Source organism: Rissa tridactyla, chromosome Z (genome assembly GCF_028500815.1).
Source record: "Rissa tridactyla isolate bRisTri1 chromosome Z, bRisTri1.patW.cur.20221130, whole genome shotgun sequence".
NCBI lineage: Eukaryota > Metazoa > Chordata > Aves > Charadriiformes > Laridae > Rissa > Rissa tridactyla.
Window position 1 is genome coordinate 27,958,509 of NC_071497.1, and position 24,151 is coordinate 27,982,659.

Consider the following 24,151-nt stretch of genomic DNA (forward strand, 5'->3'; position numbering starts at 1 on the left):
AAATGGAAGCAATATGATGAGACTAAGTTTGTCTTATTTTACACCACAGTCCCTTAGGATTCATACGTAAGGAATCAAGAAGAAAACTCCTCTCAAACTGAACATTTTGTGATATCAGCCACATGCAGGGAAATCACTTCCAGAAGAGCAGATTCAATCGTATCTTGTTTTATTTGACACTCATCAGCCTGGAGTTTATCTCACTTGACAAGGAAGCAGATAAAGCAACGAAATGGTGGGTTTGTGTTTTGGATCTGATCTCTGAAATTATTTTGAGCCTGCTTGAGCACATGCTTGTGCAGACCTCTGCCTCCATTTGTCAAAGGAAGGGCCCTGTGTTCTGTAACTGCTTTTGGCTACTTATGAGCTCTTACCTCCTAGATCTCCCATTTTACCTGCAACAGCGATGGGATGACCACATCAAAGAAAGTATCTCAGTACAGGAGGATTAAATTCAACCCGCTTTCCATTTTTCCCTGCAAGCACTAGTCGGCAAACATACATCAATCTTCCAGTAAAGTTATTTTCAAAAACTATCTCCTGCTTTCAGATCTACTGTACAAGACAGACTCCTGATTTCAGATCTACAGTGCAAGCCAGAAATATAACTAAGAGTCTAACATATAAATCATGTAAAAAAATTAAGTTGGGTTTAAGATTTTGTGATTGAAGTTTTCTGACAGCTAGATTTATTACTGATGCTTTTAATGGTGGAACACCATTGAAGACACAGAAGTACCCCAAATCAAAAAGAAAACAAAAGGCCTTATTCATATCAAGTGACATGTCATGAAGAGACTCGAGATATTAAAATGCCTGACTTCTTCCGAGAAGAATTCCATTTCCACGCCAAACAAACACTTAGCCTTTACTAAGTAGCTTAAAAATTCCAATTAATGCCAGCGATTTCTCTTTTTCATTGGAACTTGTAAAAACGCTCCTCTGCAAGCCTGCAGCTGGCAATCTGAAAACCGCCTGCAGTAACGCTCACCAACTCGTCAATGCCGCGCCTCCGTGTTGGTGTCCATGAGACAGCCTGAGAACCCAGAGTGGTGTCACCGTCCCAGAAAGGCTCGGGACCCACATGTTCCCACACCCGAGTCTCACAGCATGGCTACCCACCAGCAGGTGAACATCTCTGGTATGCTCAAAAACACATGCAAGCCAAAATTTGTGAGAGACTGACGCGCAGAACATAGCGACCTGTTCTAGTAGTGGGAGGTGTCCCCGCCTGGGAGCCTGGAATGAGATGATGTTTAAGGTCCCTTTCCAACCCAGACCATTTGCTGCCTCTACGATCTTTCAAAAGTAACGCATAAGATCTCACGGGGAAGTTTTTAAAAGAATGCGCAATGGAAGCTTAAAAAAAAAAAATGCAATAAAAGAAAGAAGAAAAAGCCACTCCCAGGGACTAATGGGAACCATTCCACCAAGCTCCGAACAGCTGGAAGTCAAGACTAACAAAACGTCGACACTTGACGGCTCTCCACGGCTGGACGCGGAGGGGAAGGACTGACAGCCCCAACGGCAAAGCGCCGGCTCCGCAGGGGCTCTGGCTCCCCCCGCCTCCGGCCACCTTCCCCCCCACCACCACCACCCCCCGCCGCAGCGGGCGGGCGGGATCCCGCCAGGGCTCCCCGCTCCCCACCCGCCGCTGCCCCTTTAAGCCGGACCCCATGACGAGCGGCAGCAACCGGCCCCCGGGCCGCCCTCCGCCCTTTCCCCCCGCCGCAGCCGGGGCTGACAGCGCCGAAGGAAACTTTGTCAGGAGGAGAGGACGGCGTGCCCGGGGAAGCTCGTCCCTCCCGTCCCCCTTCCACGGGACACAAAGCCCCGGCGGGCGGAGGCGGGGCTTCGGGCGAGACCTCGACGCGCCCACCCCGTCAGGCGGCAGCAGAGCTCGGCGGCCCCCGCGGCCGGGGCAGGCACGACGGGGCTCCCCCCAGTACCTCCCCCCGCCCCCAACGCCGCAGTCCGCAGCCCGCCGGGGGAAAAACCGGACCGGGCACACGGACAGCCGCGCCTTCCCCCCGGCGGCCTTCCAGCCGCCCCCGGGCAGTTACCCCCGGCGCCGGCCGCCCTCCCTCAGGCACCCGCGGGGAGGCGCCGCGCCTCGGGCAGCGCGGCCCGCCCGGCGGAGAGCGGCGCCGCCGCACGTGTGCCCGGGAAGGGGCAGCCCGGCCGGGGCAGGCGAGCGGCCAGCCGCCCTCCGGGGACCCTCCAACGCGGGGAGAAGGGACCGGCCCCCGCCGCAGGGGGAAATCACGACAACTCCAACTCCCTCCTCCTCCCCACGCAGCGCCCGGGCTCACGCGAAACTCACGGGAGAAAGCCAAGCCGCGCCGCGCCGCCGGCTCCCAGCCGAGCTCCCTCAGCACCGCCGCTGCCGCTGCTGCTGTTGGCGGCGGCGGCGACACCGACACGGCGGGGCTTGTCGCTGCGACCCCCCCCACCTTCCTGCCGCCGCGCCGGCCCCGCCCCACGCGGGACCGCCCGCCCCCCACGCCACGCCTCCCCCACGCCGCAGCCCCGCCCCGCCCCGCCCGGCGCGGGGGACGAGGCGGCTCTCACGTCTGCTTGCGCATTTCTCCGGGTGGGGGGGACTGTCCTCGCCGCGGCTCGGGCTCGGGCTCGGGCTCGGTCCCGGTCCCGCAGCCGGGCCGGGCAAGGCGGGGAAGGGTGGCGGGGTCCGAGCCGGGCGAGAGCCGGTTGTTGGTGGGGAAAGGGAACAAACCGCCTCGTCGTCCCCCCTCGCCGTGCCGGCGGGCTCGTCGGTCAGTCTGCCCTCCCGCCGGCGCCGGCTCGGACACCCGGGGGAAGAGGGTCGCGGCTCCTTTCGGGAATCTAGTCATTTCCCCGAGAGTGGGTCGGTGGGGTGAAGCGGGGTTTATTCTCCCCGACCCCACCGTGGTCCGCGTCATGCCGGCGCGTTCCGGGCTGCCTGCGGTCGCTGTCGGTGGTGGGTCCACGTAGGGTCAGTGCCCGGCGCTGGGATGGGGCGGGGGGGGGATGCGGGGTCGCAAGCGAAGTGGTGGAAAGGCCCCGCAAACCCCTCTCGCTCAGCCGGGATGGGGTTTAAGGCTGACCCGGGACGCGGGGCTGCGTACCCGCGGTGCCTCGGTGAACAGTAGCAGAGCCCGGCGCGCCCTTGCGGCTCAAAACGAGGAGAAACGCAGGGTTTTGGTAGGGTGGGAAAGTTCGCCCCGTCTAGACCCCGAGGGGCTTTTGGTGGCGGAGCTGTGGCAGCTCCCGAGTCACCCGCGGGAGTTCCTGACGGCAGATCGCGGGGAGCCAGGGTAAGGTAACCCTCGGGGGGTGGGCGCCGGGAATAGCACAGCCTTTTACTGAAGAATGCAAGGCAGACGTGCTGATTGTTGTTGGAAGCTTGTTGAACTCCAGCGTACTCGAGTAAGGTGATGATTTCAGTGGAATTCGTAACACAGAATACCAAGCTGAAGCTTGGGCATGCCTCACAACAAGCTGTATCTTACCGCACATACCCACCGTATGTGAGCACTGCTCAGCGTCTCTGTCTGAACAGGTTTAGGCAGGAGACCTTCGAGAGATCCATCTGTGTAGGTCAATTGGAAGAATTAGGACCCAAATCTGCACTCTGTTTCAGGGGCATTGTAATGAAGCGTTCGTTTGTTGAGCAGGACTGTCTCAATGCTGCTTTACAAAAATATATATGGTAAGACATGATTCTGCCACCTTCAGGTTAAAGGAATACCTTGTTTTATGAGTAGATCTACTCACTTCTTTGTGGAAACAAATTTGGGTAATTGGGCCTGTTTCAGTATTTCTGCAAAGGCTAGATGTATTATGATGAAGGATTTTCCTTATTCATGTAAAATGCAAGATACACAGGCTTCACAAATTGTTTGAAAGCCTATTCACATTTCCCAAATTAAAACACATCACTGGATTTTTGGTTTGGTTTTGAGTGCCTGGTACTTTTTCTTCAGAAGGTGAAAACGTGCCTTTTTGGGGGGGGTATAGGACATGGCAAGCAATTAGTGATTATAATGTGTCCCAAAGATGTTGTCATTCTTTTGTGACAGGAAATATTAAACTCTTCAAACAGAAATAATGATTTGCTGGCTCCAGCCAATTTGCAGAGTCACGACAGCAATTCTTCGTAGAGCTATTTGTCGTACCAAGCGCTCATGTAAGTTTGTGCCAGGCTTCCTCTTACGTTATTGATCTGGCTCATGAAACTGAGTGCTGTAATTGCAGAGGGCCCGGTCGAAGGATTTCAGACCTTACCCTGAGCAAAGAGATCCAGTGGTGCTTTTGTGAAATGACAGGCTGATAGACACATCTGTTGCCGAGGCAGGAGCATCCCGAAGGCCTTTCCTTCTGGCTGAGATGGCGTGGCGCACAGTCTCTCACTCGTGGGGGGTCATCTCTTCCTCTTCTAGCAATGTTTCCCGTGCTAGCTGCTCTTATGCAAATCCTTTAATTGATGTACCTTAATTTATATTCTCAAAGCAATCTTTGTAAAGGAGAGTATGGACAGGAATTTGGAGAAGGAGCTCAAAATAGTCCTTAGCATGTGAATATTCCCTGAATTACAAGGTCCTATTTTGTGTATGCAGAACATCTGGCTTACAAGTGTTAATAAAAGGAATGAAAGTGTTTGCAATAAAGAAAGAGAAAAGCATTGAAGAATTATATGAGCAACTCTTTGAAAAGTAATTTGGAAATAGAGCAAACTTGGGGCCTGCTAATTCTTTAAGTTTTGTTTCTGATTTTAAAAAATTTTTTTCTTCAAATTCAGAGAAAGGATATTAAAATCTCAGCTTTTTGTAAATACCTTTGTATCGAAGGCATTAATTTCGGTAGAATCTGCCAACTCTTTTATTTTTCATTATGGTAAACATAAGGCAATCTACGTTAGATTTCACGTTTAATGGCTCTCTAAATAATTCTACTGTATTTACCTCCATTTGCTCATATTGCTTTCATTATTTTGAGTGGAGTTTGAATGCTTTTTAACTTTAATTTCATTTATATTACCCACCTGGTGATCTCTATGCCAAATGATTTTGCATTGCTTCACAAAGGCAATAAAAATTAGTGCATTAAAATGTGGTGGTTTAACTTTTGCCTCCTTGTCTTCTGGAATCCAAGGCTAGACTTAACAGTACTCTTTTCTTCAAATATGAGACTTCCTAGCATATAAAAATAAAATAACTTTTAAACTTTATTTTGTGACTTATGCTGTAGCCTCCTAGTGTGAAGTACAGAAAAATAAACAAATCACACAGCAGATCCTGTAAAATACTAAGCTTCCTGTAAGACTGACTTCACCGGGTTGGAAAAGTATTTTTTATCTTGCATGATTGGGTAACTACCTTTACTTTAATGACTTCCCCATTAAAACCAAAGTATTCTGAATGTTCTTTTTTCATAAGAGATCACTTTTTTTAACATATTTTCAGGAAGTGAAAGAGCGTGGGGTTTTCTTTAGCTTGCAAATCCTTTCTTTGAGTCTACAGAGTTCTGCATTAGGTCGCAATTCAGCAAGGACTTTAAGGATTTGGAAATTAGGTAAATGCTAAAGCAACTACATTTAGACCTTTGACATGAAAGTTCTATCAAAAGATTTGTTTGGTCTGTGGTTACAATCTCATGATAATGTACATGGGCTTCCTTGTATGCAGGAATAAGCCTAATTTAATGTCCTGAGCTCTTGTGTTGTGGCAAACATATCTTGAAGATTTTCATTATGCATGTCTGAGCCATGCAGGCAATTGCCACCTGCCGTTTATAGATATGTGAGAAGGTATTGTTTGAATGTGTCCAAAATGCTTTTGAGTCGTGCAGTCCTCTTGCTTATAGTTCCATAACACAATAATATTGTTCCTGGCAAGGAGCTATAATAAATATTAAAGCATAAAGGTCAGTAGCATATATCTTGATGAAGTTATAGATTGATTGATTGATTCCAGGCTTTGAGCTCTTTGCTTTGAGCACCATTTACACTATTTTTTGCCACGGATACTTATTTCCTTTTCCCCTTCTTTTTTAGGCAAAACAAAATGCCACCCTTCCCTTTTTTCTCTAGTATGTATAAAAGCACAGACTGCATCAGACACTGGAGAGCTGTGTGGAGATTTTACTTTGCAAATGGAGCAGTATGCTGGCAGCATAAAGGATGAAAGTCTTTGAAGAGCTCTTTTGAGGATAGAAATCAGCCCATGATCTCCTTCAGGCTGCAATCTTATTCATCGTTATTTCCAAGATTTTTTTCAAACACTCACAAAGATAAATTCCAATTTTAAAAAAGAGTCCCAGTGAGCTGGATATATATTATATGGATATGTAACACAGCTATAGTTAATGCACTTTTTATATGTCAATATAATGCAAAAATACTACAAAACAAATACCTTTACGTTGGAGGCTTAATTTTATCCAGGCGAATGGAAATATGCCACAAATCCAGTTACCTGAGCTAGCACCCTCACCGAAACTTTAACTGCTGCCTGCAATAAATAGTCTCTGCAGACGCGGTAAGCTTTTCGGGGCACTGCTGCTTGTATAATGCCTTTCCTGTGAAAGAACGACGTTCATCTCTAGCTCTGCTAGTCCAGTACTTAAAGAAGAAAACAATAAACCGTATAAATGTTTTGAAGACAAATTATTCATAGCACTGTTGTACCTAGGGCGATGTCATATTTTACATACCATTGAGAATGGTTTCTAATAAGGCATAGTTTCAGAACAGAAAATATTTATTGTTGTATTTATCTCATCTATATGTGTATTGCTATCCTATATATACGGTAGCCTTTGGATCTTAAAGAGAAATCTGACGTGGCTGAATATACGTAGGAGTGATTACTGGTGCTCTGGTGCAGGTAATTCAGTTAGTTGTCATTAATCTGAATGTGCCAACTCAAATAACTGTCCTTGGAAAATTACCTACATTTCTCCTGAGGCTTTTCATGTGTTTTGAAATAACCTTATTCTTGCCCCTTTTCCTCTGGGACCTCTATATAGGTCTCACTGGAAGGTTGGGTTTTTGTCATGTACTTCACATTTTTTTTGAGAAAAAAATTGTTGGATGTCTATGGTAATAATGAAGGGACACTTGCAGAAAACGTTAAGTAGATTTGAACTAGACCTCAGACTCCATCTTTAACTTGTCCCCTGAGAATTTGGTGTAGTAAAACAGTGATTTGACATTCATTGTTTATACTTAATTGCACTAAGCAGTGGGTAGATCCCAGCTCACCACTAAATTCTGCCATATTTACTGAGAGAGCTGGTGACTAAGCTGCAGATGCGGTCTCTTGGGAGATACATCACTCTAAAAGGTTATTTTCTGCTAGTGCAAGAATACTTGTTTACAGAAAGAGAAGTAACAGTAAACTTTAAAATGTTTTGGGAAAGTCTAGCCCTAGTTCGTTCTGCTTGTTGGAGGGTTGTGCTGCTGCTACAGTGTAAGTATTGAAGAAGTACTTCCACTACTCAATTTCAAGATAAAACTACAAAATAATCCCATATTTCAGAAAGCTAACCACAGGCGCGTTGAAAAGAAAGGAGGTCAGGTGGGTGTTTTTTGTTACAAAACCTTGAAGGAAGGATAACTATAGATGAAGGAGATGAAAGAAGTTAAAGGGAGTAGTGGTGCCAAATTGTCCTTTGCATATACATCCCTAATTGACTATACATATAAATGCTTGTTTGCCTAGAACAAGACAAAATCTGCCAGCAAAGTCTACTGAACAAACAACAATTGTTTAACTAACTTTTAGAGGCCATTTATTCTGTGCTAACATTGGTTTTTAAAGGTAACTGTGTCCAGGAACACATGAACAGAGAGGCAATTCTTGAAGCTGGAGCAAATCATGCTGTGGCAGCTGTGTATAAATAAGCAGATTTATGCTTTAAAGTGTGGGAAACAAACACTGAAAAATAAGCAATTGAAAAAGTGGCAACATTTAGCTATGATTTAGCTAGGGGTAAATTCGCCAGTGTTGTGCCAGGCTTAAAGAACTTTTTTATGGGTTGAGTCATGCATCCACACCTTTTGAAAATCCAAATAGCTGTATTTGTCATGGGCTTACTCATGGTGGGTTCCTGACAAGCTAATTATTACACACAGGCAATGCAAAATATCACAAAATTTAATATTCTGGACAAGGAGGTAGCCTGAGAATGAACACTGGGGGAGATTATACAGCCACAAATGAATAACGTGACCAAGAGCATGTGTGCCACACCAGTGGTGGGACAAGGGACGGATGCCAGCTCTTGCTTTGCTTCACTCAGTAAAATCAATCATCTGTTTAAAATTAATGAAAAAGAATGAAGTTATGACACTGAGAAACAGTGAAATAAATGAAATTGTTGTATTTAATATTTACTTGGTACTCTAGGTTTATTACTGAGTATTTAAATACTAAGTAACTGAGCTTTTCAACAGCAGTGTAAAGAAGATAAGACATTTTTTTCCCCATTTCTACCACGTTCCACAGAATATGGCAAACTTCATTTCTCCAAGACTAAAAATAAAGATATCCAGTTGTGGATATAGAATTTATTAGATAATCTGCCAAGCTCACCATAGCATTGCACCTTTACTGACTACCAGTCAATAAGATCCTGAATTTTAGGAGAGCAAACTCTCAGTTGTTCACAGAATTAGTGGATGACACTCCCTGGGAAATTGCCCTCAGTGATACAGGAGCAGAAAAGAGCTGACAGCTGATGTTTTTCCTACAGCACAAGAGCTTTCTATTCTTGTGTGTAAGAAATCGTGCAAGGAACGCCGGAGATTAGCATGGCTGAGTGAGGACCTCCTGGTCAATATGTAAAGTCTGAGAAGGAAATATACAGGCAGTGGAACCAGGGGCATGTATCCTAGGAAGAATATAAGGACACTGCATGGGTGTGTACGGGTGGAATTAGGAAAGCTATTTGGCATGGAATGTGAAGGACAATAAGAAGGGCTTCTACAGGTGTGCTAGTCAGAAAGGAAGATTAAAGAAAATACATACTCACACCTCCCCCCCGAAAGATAAGACAGGAGAACAAGTGACAACTGCAGGGAGAAGGCTGAGATACTAAATTTTTTGGCCTCATTTTCAATAGCAATCATTCTTCCTACATCTCTCAAGTCCCTGAACCTCAAGGCAGGGACTGGGTGCACAAAGTCTACCCAGTCTTAAGAGAAATTCAGTTTTGAGACCACCTGAGAAACCTGAGTGTATACGAGTCTATGAGACTCAATGAGATGCATCCCAAGGTCGGGGGGAAATTGGCAGACATAGTTGCTGAGCCATGATCCATCATCTTTAAAAAGTCATGTCAGCCAGCCAGTGACTGGAGAAAAGGGAATATCACACCCATATTTAAAAAAGGTAAAAAGAGGACCCTGGGAATAGTCGACCAGTCTGCCTCACCGCAGTGCCCAGTAAGATAAGGAACAGATCCTCCTGGAAGTTGTGTTGAAGCATACGGAAGACAGGGAGGTGATTAGAGACAGGCAACATGGCTTCACCAAAGACAAACTATGCTGGACTAATCCAGTGGCCTTCTAGGATGGAATCACTGCATCAGTGGACAAAGAAAGAGCTGCTGATATATACCTGGACTTCTCTAAGGCCCTTGGTATGGTCCCCCACAACATTCTTACCTCTAAATTGGAGAGAGACAGATTTGATGGATGGTCTGTTAAATGGACAAGGAATTGGCTGGATGGCTCCATCCAGCAAGTTATAGTCAACGGCTCAATGTTCAAGTAGAAACTAGTAGTAAGTGGTGTCCCTCAGGAGTCCGTACTGGGACCAATGTATTTAGTATCTCCGTCAACAACGTAGACAATGGGATTGAGAGCACCCTCGGCAAGTTTGCAGATGACATGAAGCTGAGTGGTGCAGTTGGCACACCTGAAGGATGGCATACCATCCAGAGAGACCTGGACAGGCTCAAGAGGTGGACCCATGTGAACCTCATGAAGTTCAATAAGGACAAATGAAAGCCCTGCAGCTGGGTCAGGGCAATCCCAAATATCAATACAGGCTGGGCGATTAATTGCTTGAGAGCAGCCGTGAAGAGAAGGAGTTGGGGATACTGGTAGATGAAAAAATGGATATGAGCCAGCAATGTGCACTTGCAGCCCAGAAAGCCAACTGTGTCCTGGGCCGCATCAAAAGAAGTGTGGCCAGCTGGGTGAGGGAGGTGATTCTGCCCCTCTACTTTGCTCTCATGAGACCCCACCTGGAGTACTGTGTCCAGCTCTGGGGCCCCCAACATAAGGACGAGGTGGACTTTTTGAAGCAAGTCCAGAGGAGGGCCACAAAGATGATCAGGGGGCTGGAGCACCTCTCCTATGAGGAGAGGCTGAGAGAGTTAGAATCATAGAATTATAGAATGTGTTGGGTTGGAGGGAACCTTTAAAGTTCATCTAGTCCAACCCCCCTGCAGTAAACAGGGACATCTTTAACTAGATCAGATTGCTCAGAGCCTTATCAAGCCTGGCCTTGAATGTCTCCAGGGACGGAAAAGAGAAGTCTCCAGGGAGACCTTGTTGTGGCCTTTCAATACTTTAAGGGAGGCTTATAAGAAAGTCAGAGAAAGGCCTTTTTACCAAGGCCTGTAGTGACAAGACAAGGGGAAACTGTTTTAAACTGATCAATTTAGATTGGATATTAGGAAGAAATGTTTTACAGTGAGGATGGTGAGACACTGGAACAGGTTGCACAGGGAAGCTGTGGATGCCCCATCATTGGAAGTGTTCAGGTCAAGTTGGATGGGTCTTTGAGCAACATGATCTAGTGGAAGATGTCCCTGTCTGTGGTGGCGAGGAGTTGGGGGGGACTGGGCTAGATCCCTTCCACCCCAAACTATTCTGTGATTCCATGATTCTATGATTCAATTATTGTAAGACTTGGTTAACTTATTTTCCTTATTCCTTGTTAACCCAGAATTTATTTGATCCTTAGAGAGCAAAAGAGTCACTAGGAATTATGTCAGAAAGCAGAGGTCTCAAATTATCCCCTTTTTCCTGAATGAACAAGGCAGGATGCCACCAACATGAAACGTTTGAGATGATGTGCAAATTGCTCTTTCTTGAAAAGTGTGCAACCAGTTCAGACATCCACTTTCACTCTGACATCTAATGAAGAAACCCATCCGTTGCTTGTGGTCTCTAAAGAAAGTTACCTAACCATTTTTTCAGAAAGATTTACTCCATCCTCTCTAAACAGAGCTTTTTAAATGCATTTAATCCTTAAAACAGCAACATGCATTTCCCTTTCTTGTAATGTATTTACTCATTTTCTGTTTCACTTCCTTTATATCCGTTTGATATTTGCTTGCCAGAAGATTCCTCCTGGAAGCACCTCCAACCAGATTAAGAAAACAGCAGGAGAAAGTGCTGAGATCTGGCAGATAGCCTTTAGGTTAATGGTTACATATTTCTTTGCAGAGGTCCTTGTCCCTCAAGTGAACAATCATCACCTACGGATTATGATAGCAAGCCACTATGAGTGAATTTTGAGTATGTCAGGGATGTGACTGCAACAGCATACTACCAAAACCAATTTTTTCCTCGCTCACATGCGGAAAGCTGAGCAAGGTATGTGAGCCTACTTGAGATCCCCCCATGCATGATGTGCTTCTTTCTGTGGTCTGCGAACCCAGGGTTCCAGAAACAGAATCCTTTCTTCTGATCCTGCATTTGGTGGGTTGACCCGTGATCAGGTGCCCACCAAAACCACTCTATCACTCGCCCTCCTTAAAGGAACAGGGGAGAGAAAATGTAATGGAAGGCTCATAGGTTGAGAAGAGGACAGTGAGATCACTCAGCAGTTACCATCATGGGCAAAACAGACTTGACTAGAGAAAAATTAATTTAATGTATTACCAATCAAATCAGGATAGGGTAATGATAAATAAAAAATAAATCTTTAAACACCGTCCCCCCAGCCCTCCCGTCTTCCTAGGCTCAACCTCACTCCCGATTTCTTTACCTCCTACTGCAGCGGCACAGGGACACTGGGGGTTGTGGTTGGTTCATCACGTGCTGCTTTTGCTGTTCTTTCCTTCTCAAGGGGAGGACTCCTCACACCTTGCCCTGTGTGGGGTCTTTCCCATGGCGGACTGTCCTCCGTGAACTTCTCCAACGTGAGTCTTCCCACGGAGTGCAGTTCTTTGCAAATGGCTCCAGCATGGGTCCTTGACACAGGGTGCAGTCCTTCAGGAACAGACTGCTCCAGTGTGGGTCCCTCACAGGGTCACAAGTTCTGCCAGCAAATTGACGCCAGCATGGGCTTCCCACAGGGTCACAGCCTCCTTCAGGTTGCATCCACCTGCTTTAGTGTGGGGTCCTCCACAGTCTCAGGTGGATATCTGCTCCACTGTTAACCTCCATGGGCTGCAGGTGGACAACCTGCCTCACCATGGTCTTCTCCATGAGCTGAAGGGGAATCTCTGCTCTGGCGCATGGAGCATCTCCTCCCCCTCCTTCTTCACTGACCTGGGTGTCTGCAGGGTTGTTTCTCACTCCTCTCTTCTCACTTATGGTGGTGTTGCGCAGTTCTATTTTTTTTTCCTTCTGAAATATGTTATCACAGAGGTGCTACCACCCTCGTAGATGGGCTTGGCCTTGGCCAGCAGTGGGTTCATCTTGGAGCTGGCTGGCATGGGCTCTGTCAGACATGGGGGAAGCTTCTAGCAGCTGCTCACAGAAGCCTCCCCTGTATCCCCCCTGCTACCAAAACCTTACCACACAAACCCAATACACTGCAACAGAGCAGATAACAACATACGAGATGAAATTTTTGCCTTGGTATTTTCCTGAAATAATTGAACATAGGATTGCGAGAGCCAAGTAAGTTGTTTTTCATCTATTTTAATTTCTAACATTGTGGTAGATGTAGTGATGCATATTATGTATCTGGAGTCCTCTAAATGTAAACAAAAAGTTTTAACTCCATTCTCCAATCCGTTTTAACACTTAAACCTGATTATAAATTGCCCGTTCCCATGGGGAAACGCTGGACTAAATAGTAACAAAAATGCAGTTAGTGCTTTTAATGCCTGTCATGGTCAAAGGTGCAGGATAATTTTTCAACCACAATCAAACTGAGGTTTTGGTTTGTTGCTTTGGGTTTTTTTTGGTTTGTTTTTTTTTTTTTTAATGCAAAATGAATGAAAAAAAATTTTCATTTTTTTAATGAAATCAAGATACCTATCCCTTGTGAGATAGCTACCCTTGCCTTGTAGATTTTCTCCTTTGTTTTTTCTAGTCCTCTTGGAAATAGTAATGGTTCTTTTTTTGTAAGATGTGCTATCAGCCTACCTTCCTTATAGTTTATAAATCAAGAAATTAGATCCAATTCATTCACTGACTGATGAAAGATCTTCTGTATTGTTTGAGAATATTCACATGGCAATGAAGACACGGAACATCTATCCAAACATAACTGCTATTTGAAGTACCACATTACTTCAATTACTTCAATTTCCTTTGGCATTTGTTGTGAATTCCTGAAAGGGAATGAACAATGCAAATGTGGGAATGTTTCAGCAGTGCTTTTATATGTAAATATTCTGTGTGTTCAGAGAAGATATTTGTATAAATGCTTGTATTAAATTCCTCAGTCTGTGTGTCAAAATGGTATTTGCCTGCATTTGAACAAAACCACGTCTTCAGACAACACAAGGCAGCAGAGGTTTAACGTCTTCCATCATGGCAGCTACTTATTACAGATGTAAAGTTCAAGCAGGAGCCACAGTTGTGCAAGTGTAGGTAGACTGCTGATGACAGGCTATAATTGCCTGAGCTGTCAGAACAACTAACAGCAATTCTTGTAGCTTTGTCTTTTTTTCAAAGGTCTGTGAGAAGTACTTGTCGCAGTCTTATTAAATTTCTTCCATGTCATGAACTTTTTAGGAGGAACCTAGATGCTTCCTCCACAGCCAGCCAAGTCAGTCCTGTTTTGCCAATTGTATAGTGTTTCTGTTGAGGTATTGGAAAGTGTGCAGTAGGATGGGTCTGCCGTGGTTCTGGACTGCTGGTTCTGGATGTAGAAGGTACAGTAATAGTGGTCAGATCCCCCAGGAGAACAGTAGAGGAGGCAGATGTTGTGGTTTGGGCTGGGCTCACCACTAAACGAACGACAGGTGCTCTCTTTAACCTCTCTCCTTCACAGAACGGAGGGCATCTCCCTTCAGAGGAGAGGAGAGAGAATGAGAGAGCACGACAATTTATGGGTTGAAAAATAAATAAAACTACTTTAGTGAAATATTAATAATAAAATAATAAAAATAAAAAATAATAATATTAATAAGAAAATAATAAAATATATACAGTATATACAAAACCATACTGAGCTCCCAGAATGGCAATCATGTCACCATCCAGCACTGGGAAAGTCCCACACTGGACTCAGCAACGGATGGGAGCTGGATTCAGGAACCCATGATCGGGGTCAAAGGCAGATGAACAGAGTCTTCCTCAGACACCAGCCATTGAAGAAAGAGGCTGACCCCCTTGATCCCTCATCTTTTATACTGAGCATGATGCAGATGGGATGGAATACCCCGTTGGTCAGTTTTGGGTCACCTGTCCCCACCTCCCTGCAGATGTGACCCCTCTACGCTTTTCTGCTTCCGACCCTCCAACTTGGTTCATACCAAAGTGATCTGACCTTGGTTGTTATAGCAGTAAGTATAAGCAGGAACCTCTCTCCATACCATTCCTTGGTATTCACTATAAACATCAGGCCTTATCTGCTAGAAGCAGAAACTGTCTGAAAAAATGTGCTGCTCATTTCAGAGAGTTAGAAGAGGCTTAACTGAAAAGTAAAATTCCTGAAAAGAATGTTAGTTCTATTCTACCTCAAACCAGGACACCAAAGCAAGACCAATAGCCATGAGTGCAAAGCTAGTGAAACATGCAAGTTGATCGGTAGAAGAATTACGTGTGCTTAAACAGATCTTTTGGATCGTATGGAAGCAAGTACAAAAAAATGCCTGTGGATGAAAACAGGTGTTATACTATTTTTCTTGCATTCAGGAGCTGATAGTTAAGTAGAGGTTCAGTGAAACACCTAAGTAGTATCAGTGTGTGTCTTCTGATCAAAATATGGTATGGTTGAAGCTTCTCTGTGTTCAAATGATGCTGTAGTAATGATCTCCAGGTAGGACGTCTCTTGGGAGGTTGTCTTACCACTGAATATGGCAACAGAACCACAGCATGTATGTTTGATAGAAAGCTGTGTCATGACCCATCAATTAAAAAAAATAAAAAATAATAATAAAAAAATACACTATCCTTTGGAGAGATTTACCATCTCTGTATCCTTAAGTGTAAAGATGGGCCTTCAGCCGTGACTTTGGCATACAAACCTTGGAGAACTGAAAGGTTCAAGATGTCTGCCTTTTTTTCCTCCTTTCCTTGTATTTCCTGTAGATTAAATTTAGAGAATTTCCTATTCAGCATGTAGATGTTTCAGGTCACCATTTCACTATAGATTTTTTAGGGCAATGAACTGTTTCCCCACATTATATATGGAGCCCAGGAGCCTAGCCCTAAATCCTGAGTTTTTAAGCCCACTAAGTGCTGCACTTAAGTGTTAGGTCTTGTCCTAAACCTGTAAATATTGCATTTGTACAAGTTATTTTCAGCCAGCCTTCCCTTACTTGAACTTTCCTCCAAACCACAGATACAATCACAGTTTAAGGAAAGAAAATATTGGTTCTATTAAACCACAATTTCTAATAGTGGGCCTCTTGTTTGGGATGGCAGAGTGACAAAACACTAACACAGTCAGCCTCTTTGTGAACTTTAGATCATAAAATGAAGTAGCTACATTCCCATTAAACTCCGTTAACGGCAGGGGTGGGGTTGCATAATTCAGACAACCTACCATTAAACTCTTCAATTTAACCACAGGGGAGAGGGCAGTGGGAAATAGCAGTGTAGAACATTATTCTATTCGTAACTGGCTATTAGTAAGGCCTTTGTGTAAGAAATAAAAGAGAGTGTCGCAAGAGAGGTGTTGCCCATAGTATACAATGTGCAGGCTTCATTGAATAAGAAAGCAAATACTCATTTTCTGAAGAAGCATTCCTACTGATAAAATTACGAATTGATTTCTCAAAAAAAACCCAACTCGAACAAGCCAAAACCAGATGAAACACTATAAAACGTGAGAAATGCTTTAACATTTTTTAAATACTTTGAAAATATATTTGAAGACTTCTAAGCTGTCCCTAATGGGTTCCCACTTGTTTTTCACAAGAGTCTGGAAGAGAAAAACTCCTGAAGAACTTGTGTGTGGGTTTTCTGTTTTATTATGATGGATTTTCCATAGGGTGAAATAAGTAGTTATGTTCACACATTGCAAAGATTAGAAGTAAGCCTGGTCTCACTCCCTGAAAACACAGAAGCGTTGTACTTGACATGTTAGGAATCCGGACTTATTTCTGCCCACAAGATCTCCTTGGTAAAGGGTCTTAAAATAGAGCGTTTGTGAAAATATAGATGCTTTCAACACTCTGAATGTAAGAAAAAAGCCATGATTTTGCAGATAACCATCCAGTCACTTCCATGTTTTTGTCTCCTAGACTGTACTAACACTGTCAGTGCAAGCTTTTATTTATTTTTTGCAAAAATTTTTGTTGATATTTCCTTTTATGAAATTAAAAGTTGTTAGAAATGTTCTCATTTCAATGGCATTGCTGTTCCTTGGAAGTTCCTTGGAACACTGCAAGCATTATCTTGTTAAAGAAAAGTGGAATGACTCATATTTGTTCATGTCCCATAGCCAGGTCCTTTCAGGAAAGTAATTTGAAAAGTATTTTGATTAAATAACATTAATAGACCAATGAATGTGCAGGATAAATGGACAAGTTTTCCTAAAGCTTGGAAGGCGCTGAAGGGTGGCTGAAGCAGCTCAGACTTACGTTAGTGAGTTATCCACAAGGTCACCTACACTCAGAAGAAACAAACTGTCTTGAGAGAACACATTACTGAGACAAGGGGGTTCACTATTACAGGGTTTGGATGACACTTGTAAGCTTAACAACATATCTAAAATACGTATGTCCACCCTCACTCAGTTTTTGCTATGTCACCACAGGTATAACCCATGCTGGAGAAATTAATTACAGAATCCTGTTATAAAATTCTATGTGAATCTATATGGTTATACTGCTGTGCTATGTTGGATTTAAATTACAATTTTTACTTTTTCTGGAAAGCAGCTGGACAGATTTCTTCAAGCATTCCCCCGCATATCATGGGATGAAGACAGTCAGCAAAAAGAAAATCCATCAGGTTCCAAATGCATTTTTAAACCATAATCTTTCCATATTTTTGGTACTTGTAATTGAAGTATTGAGCAGAGTCCTGATGTTACGTATATCCGACAGACACATCTGCAAGTATATATAAAGTACTATAAAGACAACAACATTATTATCAGGAACAGTAATTCCTCAGTCAAATCTTAAAGTCTTGGTTGTGAAACCTTTATTCATGTAGAATCATGGAGTGAAAGAGAGCCCAGAAAGCCACCTGTTCCATTATACTGCCTCAGAGCCAGGTTGCTACACCCAAAATGAATATTTTTTCATCTAAATACTTTTGAAGATCATAACCAGTATAGTTTCAGAATTAAACAGCATCATGCTTTAATGCTCCGAATTTCACAAAAATTTACAACCGATAAAGGGAAATGTAATGATTTAGAATAATCCTCACCAGATATAAGCTGGCATAAATCCACTGATTTTAACAGATGTACATCACAATCTACCAGAGGATGCTTTGACCTGACAAAGAAAGGAAAATACAAAACTTGAATGCTTGCAAGCAGCAGCTGGCAGAGGCCTAGACAAGTGAAAATATAATTCTCAGTTCATTTTATTGGCTTCTCTTCACTGAAGGGAAAAAGGGAAATAGCTAACTATTCCTTGAATAAATATTCATACCCGAAATAGTGCAGAACAGTGGCATCCAGGTTATCTGCTGGGGGGCCTTGTGGTGCATCCCAAGGTTCCCCTGTGATCACCTAGACTGGAAACCGGTCTCCAGTGCCACGGTTCCCAGTGGTAGATCTTCTCATATCGAAACAAGGATAATGTATGGGAAGCTATGCACAAAACTAAGCCTCTAGATCAAAAATCAGGGAGCAAGCGATTCCAGGTTGCTTAGTATGCAGATTGCTGTAGAAACACACAGCAATGAAAAGTTAGGATTATTTAAGAAGTTTAATTATGTGATGAAATCCCTATCAAAGTGTCATAAAAAGTGATAAAGTCTCAAAATCACATGATTTTTCAAGAAAAAAAAAAAGAAGAGAATTCTACCATAATCTTTGCCAGCAGAGGAAAACAAACCTTTTTGGAGGTATTTTGTAACTGCTTTTTATTTTCCAAGGTGTTTTCTTTTAGTAGCATTTTTCTGTCTGTTCTTTCTGTTAACCCTCAGCCTCAGGCTGAGGTCTTGCTCTGAGACAATGGATGAGACACACAGGAGAATTTCAATCAGCTTCATCTGCTAGTTAAAGCTTTATTTATTTGGTTATTTTAATTTATAAGGGGAAAGACTGAGCGAAACAGATTTTTTTCATCCTTGTCATATTGACAGCCTGCAACACTAATACAATTTCTAATATGCAAGTGTAGGAAGCCAGAGGCTTGACTGCCTGAAAAGAGGAAAAACTTATACAATTGCCAGGCTGCAGTTGCTGACAGGGACAGAAATGCACAGTAACTTTTCTTAGGGTAAAGAAACAAGCTACAGCAAACCTGCGCCTCCCTTCTACCTTGACTGAAGCTTGTTCCAAAGGCCTTGACATTTGGTCCTGTTAGCTAAGGTATGAAAGCAATAAAGACTGCTGCAAAAAGAAATACCACCATTTCCAATTCTGTTTGCATGGCTAGAAATTATTACCTAATATTTACTGTTCAATATGCATATATATATATATACACACACACACATATTTGGAGGATAAATTTGCTACAAAAGAAAAGAGTAGAAAAAAAGACCAAATCATTGAAATGCACACAGCTGAAAATTTATCTGGCTGGTTGGATTCACTGCATCATTTAAGAAGAGGAATGTACCTTGATTAAGGCCGTATGTTCAATGTACAAGACCAAAATTCAAAGTAGTTAGGAATATGAACTAGGATTTCTAGTTCTCATACAATTTAAAAACTGTGAATGCTTCTTCTTTTGGTGCTGAGCGAGTTCCCCACACACAAACAGCCCAGTTAACCAAGAAGTAATTGCTACTATGCAGGGCCTTACTGGATGAATATCTGTACAAAAACTTTTGTATGGTTTTGTGAATTTTCAACCACAGCAGTTGTGCTTGAGAGTGTATATCTATTGGAGATGTTGCATGTTTATTTTTGAAAGGCCCATATTTATCTCCTGTAACTTACATCTAGCAACTATCAGAATATCAAAATAGCTGTTATCATCTTCCTTCAAAATAAGTGTTTTCTTAAAAAAGCCCTTTTGGTAAATTACTATGACTGTAATACAAAATTATTTATCATTCCACTAACATTTTTGGTTGACAGTATACCAACAGGCAATATTAGAACAGGTTCCATCTATTCAATGTATTTTGATTTTATTTTTTTTTTACATCTCAGGGGCTAGAAGTATACTATTGTATTCTATATTGGTGTAGAATTGCAGTGTCGGAGCCTGAACATTATATATACTACTACATATACTCTTTCCTTATTTTCACTCATAGGAGATATTAAACGAGGCACTAAGACAGCCCTTTGCACATTTTTTTAGTGGTCTAATCTGCGTCTACAGCTTAAGAAAAAGAAAATGCAACCTTAGAAAATATTTTCCTTCCTAACTGACTCTTCATCACAGTTCATGCTAAAATGCATGACTAATTTTGGAGAATATTTTGAAATACTTGGAAAATTCAGAGATTGTCCTATGTTCATACTGGTACCAGCACAGTGCTTGTACAAATATTGGTTCTTCTTCCACAGTTAAAACGGAGGGAAGTGAGTTACCCGACTTACAAAGCGTGCCAGGTTTCCCAGAGAAAGCTTATAGAAAAGTTATATTCTTGTAACTGCTTCTCATAGCTTGTTTCAGGGTGTGGCTAGGCATACTGCCTCAAATCAACAGCATTTTCCTATAGCTGTTGATACCGGTGATGTATTTTATTGCATAGATACTATTATAGCACACAATGACCAGCTCAGGAGAATATAGCAGGTTGGGAAGACCACTGCTGTTGTTGGTCTGTCTTGCAGATGTGGGTGTCCTGTTGATGTAAGGCAGAATAGAACATGAGGACACATTTAAAATCGACACTGGCATAGTAACGTGATTCTTGATGCTTTGGAAATTTGTAGCGCAACTTAACAAACATTCTGTTAACACCAATTCAAAGGGCAATGTACTCTCAACTTTAATGACATAATCACAAGGTTATTTGCCTTGGAGTATATAAATACACAGCAGATTTACTCATTTAGGATTTTGGTTCATTTAACAGATTAGGCAGTAGTTCAGTAATTATATTACATAATTTACTACATGGGGCTCTCTATATAAAAATTTAATTGTTTTTATTTCATATTTATTTAAGTGACTTTTTTAGTGGGAGCATAACTTTAACAATCTAGAAAAGTGTCTTGTGTAACAAACATTTCTTAAGTAATTATGTCCCTGCTCTATTGCTGGCATGCTTATGCATGAAAAGTGACTGCAAATCATAAAAATCTGTGATACTTTCTCAATCTCTGTTACTGAGAGCTAAATTCAACCTTGTCATTGAAACTACCCTATATAGATTGATGCTGAAGAGGAGATTAATTGCTTGCTTCGTCAGTCAAATAGACTTTCTCTTGGAGGGGCATAGCCCATGATGGCATCCAAGCCAGAGCTTGTGGCCGAAATGAGAAAGCGTGCCCTCAAGAGCATTGCAAATGTCTCTCCAATGAGCAATCGTGCATCTTTCTTCCTTTTGGAAACTGTTGGTGAGACTCATACTGGTACATTGCTTCCAGGGATCAGGCTTAACCACATGCTGTTATGAACAAAGCACAGATCGTTCAAAAGGGAAGAAAGGAGGGGAAGTAAAGGGCACAAAGCATGAAGAATAGTAACACAGAAGGGAAGTGAAGTTTTGATAAAAGGAATGGGAAATAGGTAGGAGTGCTTACAGCATAGGGATGAAATGGAGAATACAGTGTCAGCCTGCAGTCATGTCATGAGTTTATTCTTAAGGTTGTGGAGCGGGTGCTGTTTTGTTTTTCTCCACATAAATGTGTAAAGCTGTAGCGCAGTGTCTCTGGTGTGACTAGGCTGCAGTGCAGAGCTGTGTCACCCCACGGGGAGGCTGAGGAAAAAGTTGTATCACTGGTGACTGATGGCTGCCCGTACCCCGGGGAGACGTGGCCAGGGTGGTGAGCCTGCCCGGTCACTGGGGGCAGGGACAAGGCCCCTCTCTGACCTCTGCAGGGCACTGCATGCCTGGCTCATACCCTGGGGATTCTGACTTGCAGCACAGCTTCCAGGAGGGCAGAGCAATGCTCTAGGGAGGCCACATTCATATTTTTATCTCTTTCTTTCCCTCTTCCCCCTCATCTCAACCTATTATAAAATAAATGACCCAAGAGAAGAAAAGCATCCTAAATGCCGTTCTTTTAAGTGCAAGGGATTTGTGCAAGCTGGTTTGTTCATCTTTTAGATCCTGGATGTTATGATGTTGGGATATTGAGGATATTGCAGGATAAAGGTTATTTCCTGTGATGGACATAGAAAGTCAGGCAGACAAGATTTTCTATGGAAAGAATTCTGATGCTCTGCATCTCACTGTATCTCTGTGTGTGTGTGCGTGTGTGTGTATGAATAAATTGTACCTAAAGGAAAAACTTAAAAAAAAATTATTTTGTTGTGTTAATCATTCCAGAGTTGAAGGCTTCTCCTAAAAATCTGCAATGGGGTATACAGCCAGGTATAGCAAGCAAAATATACATTCAGAGAATAAATTATACTCCTGTGCGTAGATGGAGCATTAACCCTAAAACTAATTATCTGGCCAACAAAGTATGGCAATAGTGGATTTCACTGTCTCAAAATGGAGTTACTTTGTTAAATCATTTCATACAAGTCTACCTGCAGGCTTCCTAAAAAAAACCCTACCTTTTGGTCAAACAGCGTATGTAGCTGTTCTCCATAGTAATGTATTTTTGCCCAGTCAATATGCAATCATGTACTGCTGAGCATTTCTGTTTTGCGTGATCCATCTTAGCTGTTTGGGGCAGAGGAAGCTTTTGCTGCTGGAACAGAGCAGAGGAAGAGGACTTACTTTGAATGTGGGCAGACCCTTGCTGAAAAGATTATTTGACAGCTTTATCCTTTTGTAGCCCATGGACCATGGAAGCTGGAGGCATATTTAATCCTTTTTTTTTTTTTCTCTCAGTTGCAGTTCATGATACATTAGAGCACTAACTGCTTGGCGTTCAAAGAATATCAGGAACCTGTGACATTAAACAGAGGAGGCAAAATGAAATCTCATGCAGAAAGAGACTGAAAACTAAGAAAATGAGAGGTCAAATGGCTTTCCTGAGGTCATCCAGTTTCTAGCACTACTAGTAGTAGCCACATTTCCTGTATCTTTGAAATCTCACAATAGTATGTTAGTCCCAGGGCCAATCCTGCCTGCCGTTGCTGTCATGATGCACTGCTTGCTAGTAGAGTTTCATGGCGGGCAACTCTAGCATCTTCATTTTCTAGTCTTGTATTCAGGCCTGTCCTGTCCTATCCAATTCAGTCATTCCTTGAAATTACAGCTGTGGACAAAGCTGACAAAATAACCTTACAGTTACCCCCTCCATTTTAATATTAATAATAACAAGAAAAACTTGCTTTGTTTGCAAAATTGAGGTCAATGGAAAATTCCACAGCTAGGAATAAATTAGACCATCAACTGCCAGTGTGAAAAAGATTTAAGGAGAATACTGCTGGGCATTATGCTAGTTACAGATGCAATGTATATGATATTTCATCAAAATTAAAGTGCTGCAAGGTCAGAGATAAGACTGATGTTTCCTTTTTATGACCTAAAATATTCTTAATTGGTGACTTACAGGACAGTATTTTGCTCAGGCTTCAGCTACTTTCTCTCTCTTTCCCTGAGATGCTGTAAGCACTGTATCTATTCCCATATCCATAATTAAAATAAATTACTTTCTGAGAGAGTAAGTGGAACTAATACAGAGGCCTGTAGAAAGCCCATGCCACCACAGCTGAACAAAAATATTTTAGCACGAGGCCAGATCTACAAAAGAAAAGTCTCCCCAGGGGTTCTTGCTTTATTCACAGCTTGAGTGACCTAAAAATAACACATTCCTGCATAGAATCACAGCTATATTATTCCCCATGCAGTTTTACCAACATTTCAAACTAAATTAAAGAAACCATTCTAAGTTTAGTTTTCTGAATCTGTTTTCCAGCTCATTTTTCCATCTTCTCTGATTTCTGCTTTATAATCTACCATCATTTTTTTTTCTGTTTAATTCAGGAAATACTGCTTTATTCCCCACACATCTGTCTTGATAACAAATATCAGCATTTTCCTCTGCTTCCAAATCAGATAGACACTCTTCCATACACACCATCTCCTGCAGTTCTGCTTCTGAAAATCACAAGATTTGTCTAGGATCCAGATAAAAGTTCAGTATTTTCCTCATCTCTGAGCAGTAACTGAAGAGAGTAGCTTGAAACAGATGAAGAGCATTTCACAAAGGATAATTATCAGGGTTTATTATAGCATAGACTAGATTTATTTTCTTCTATTTTTATTCTTAGCATTGTTTCACTTAATGAAAAGAACACAGAAAGATGACACTATGCTCCCCTTTGTTAAAGGTCCAAATTTTTTTATAGTAAATTAATCTCATGTCGATTTTTGTGCTACTTAATTCTTTCTGGTTTATTTACTGCTACGATGATAATGGTAGGTAGAAAGAAGTATGTGTGTGTGAATTAATGTTCACCGGATTGTTTTTGACAACGTAGACTCTTGTTTCCAGTTTGCGTTGTATAATGCTCATCAGTCACTGTCAGGAACTGTATGTGTTGCGGCAGCATCTTCTGGAACATTAGTTGCCATATTTAGTTGTTG

At 42.5% G+C, this 24,151-nt stretch overlaps 2 protein-coding genes across 7 annotated transcripts in view; one reads left to right on the forward strand and one right to left on the reverse strand.

The window, feature by feature from the left end:
- Nucleotides 1–2,473, reverse strand: part of PAM (peptidylglycine alpha-amidating monooxygenase) — a 150,038-nt gene extending 147,565 nt beyond the window's left edge. For all 6 annotated transcript variants that reach the window (XM_054184989.1, XM_054184988.1, XM_054184987.1 and 3 more), the window contains exon 1: nucleotides 2,324–2,473. The gene's annotated coding sequence lies outside the window, so the exon portion shown is untranslated. The remainder of the gene's footprint in view (nucleotides 1–2,323) is intronic.
- LOC128902542 (basic salivary proline-rich protein 1-like) lies at nucleotides 1,677–2,879 on the forward strand. Its single transcript, XM_054185733.1, has one exon. It carries the CDS (start codon nucleotides 1,677–1,679, stop codon nucleotides 2,877–2,879), a length of 1,203 nt encoding a protein of 400 aa, XP_054041708.1.
- Nucleotides 2,880–24,151: the final 21,272 nt, after the last annotated feature.

What these genes read in the sequence shown, in the direction of transcription:
- LOC128902542 (XM_054185733.1), top strand. Translation starts at nt 1,677, where the DNA reads ATGACGAGCGGCAGCAACCGGCCCCCGGGCCGCCCTCCGCCCTTTCCC.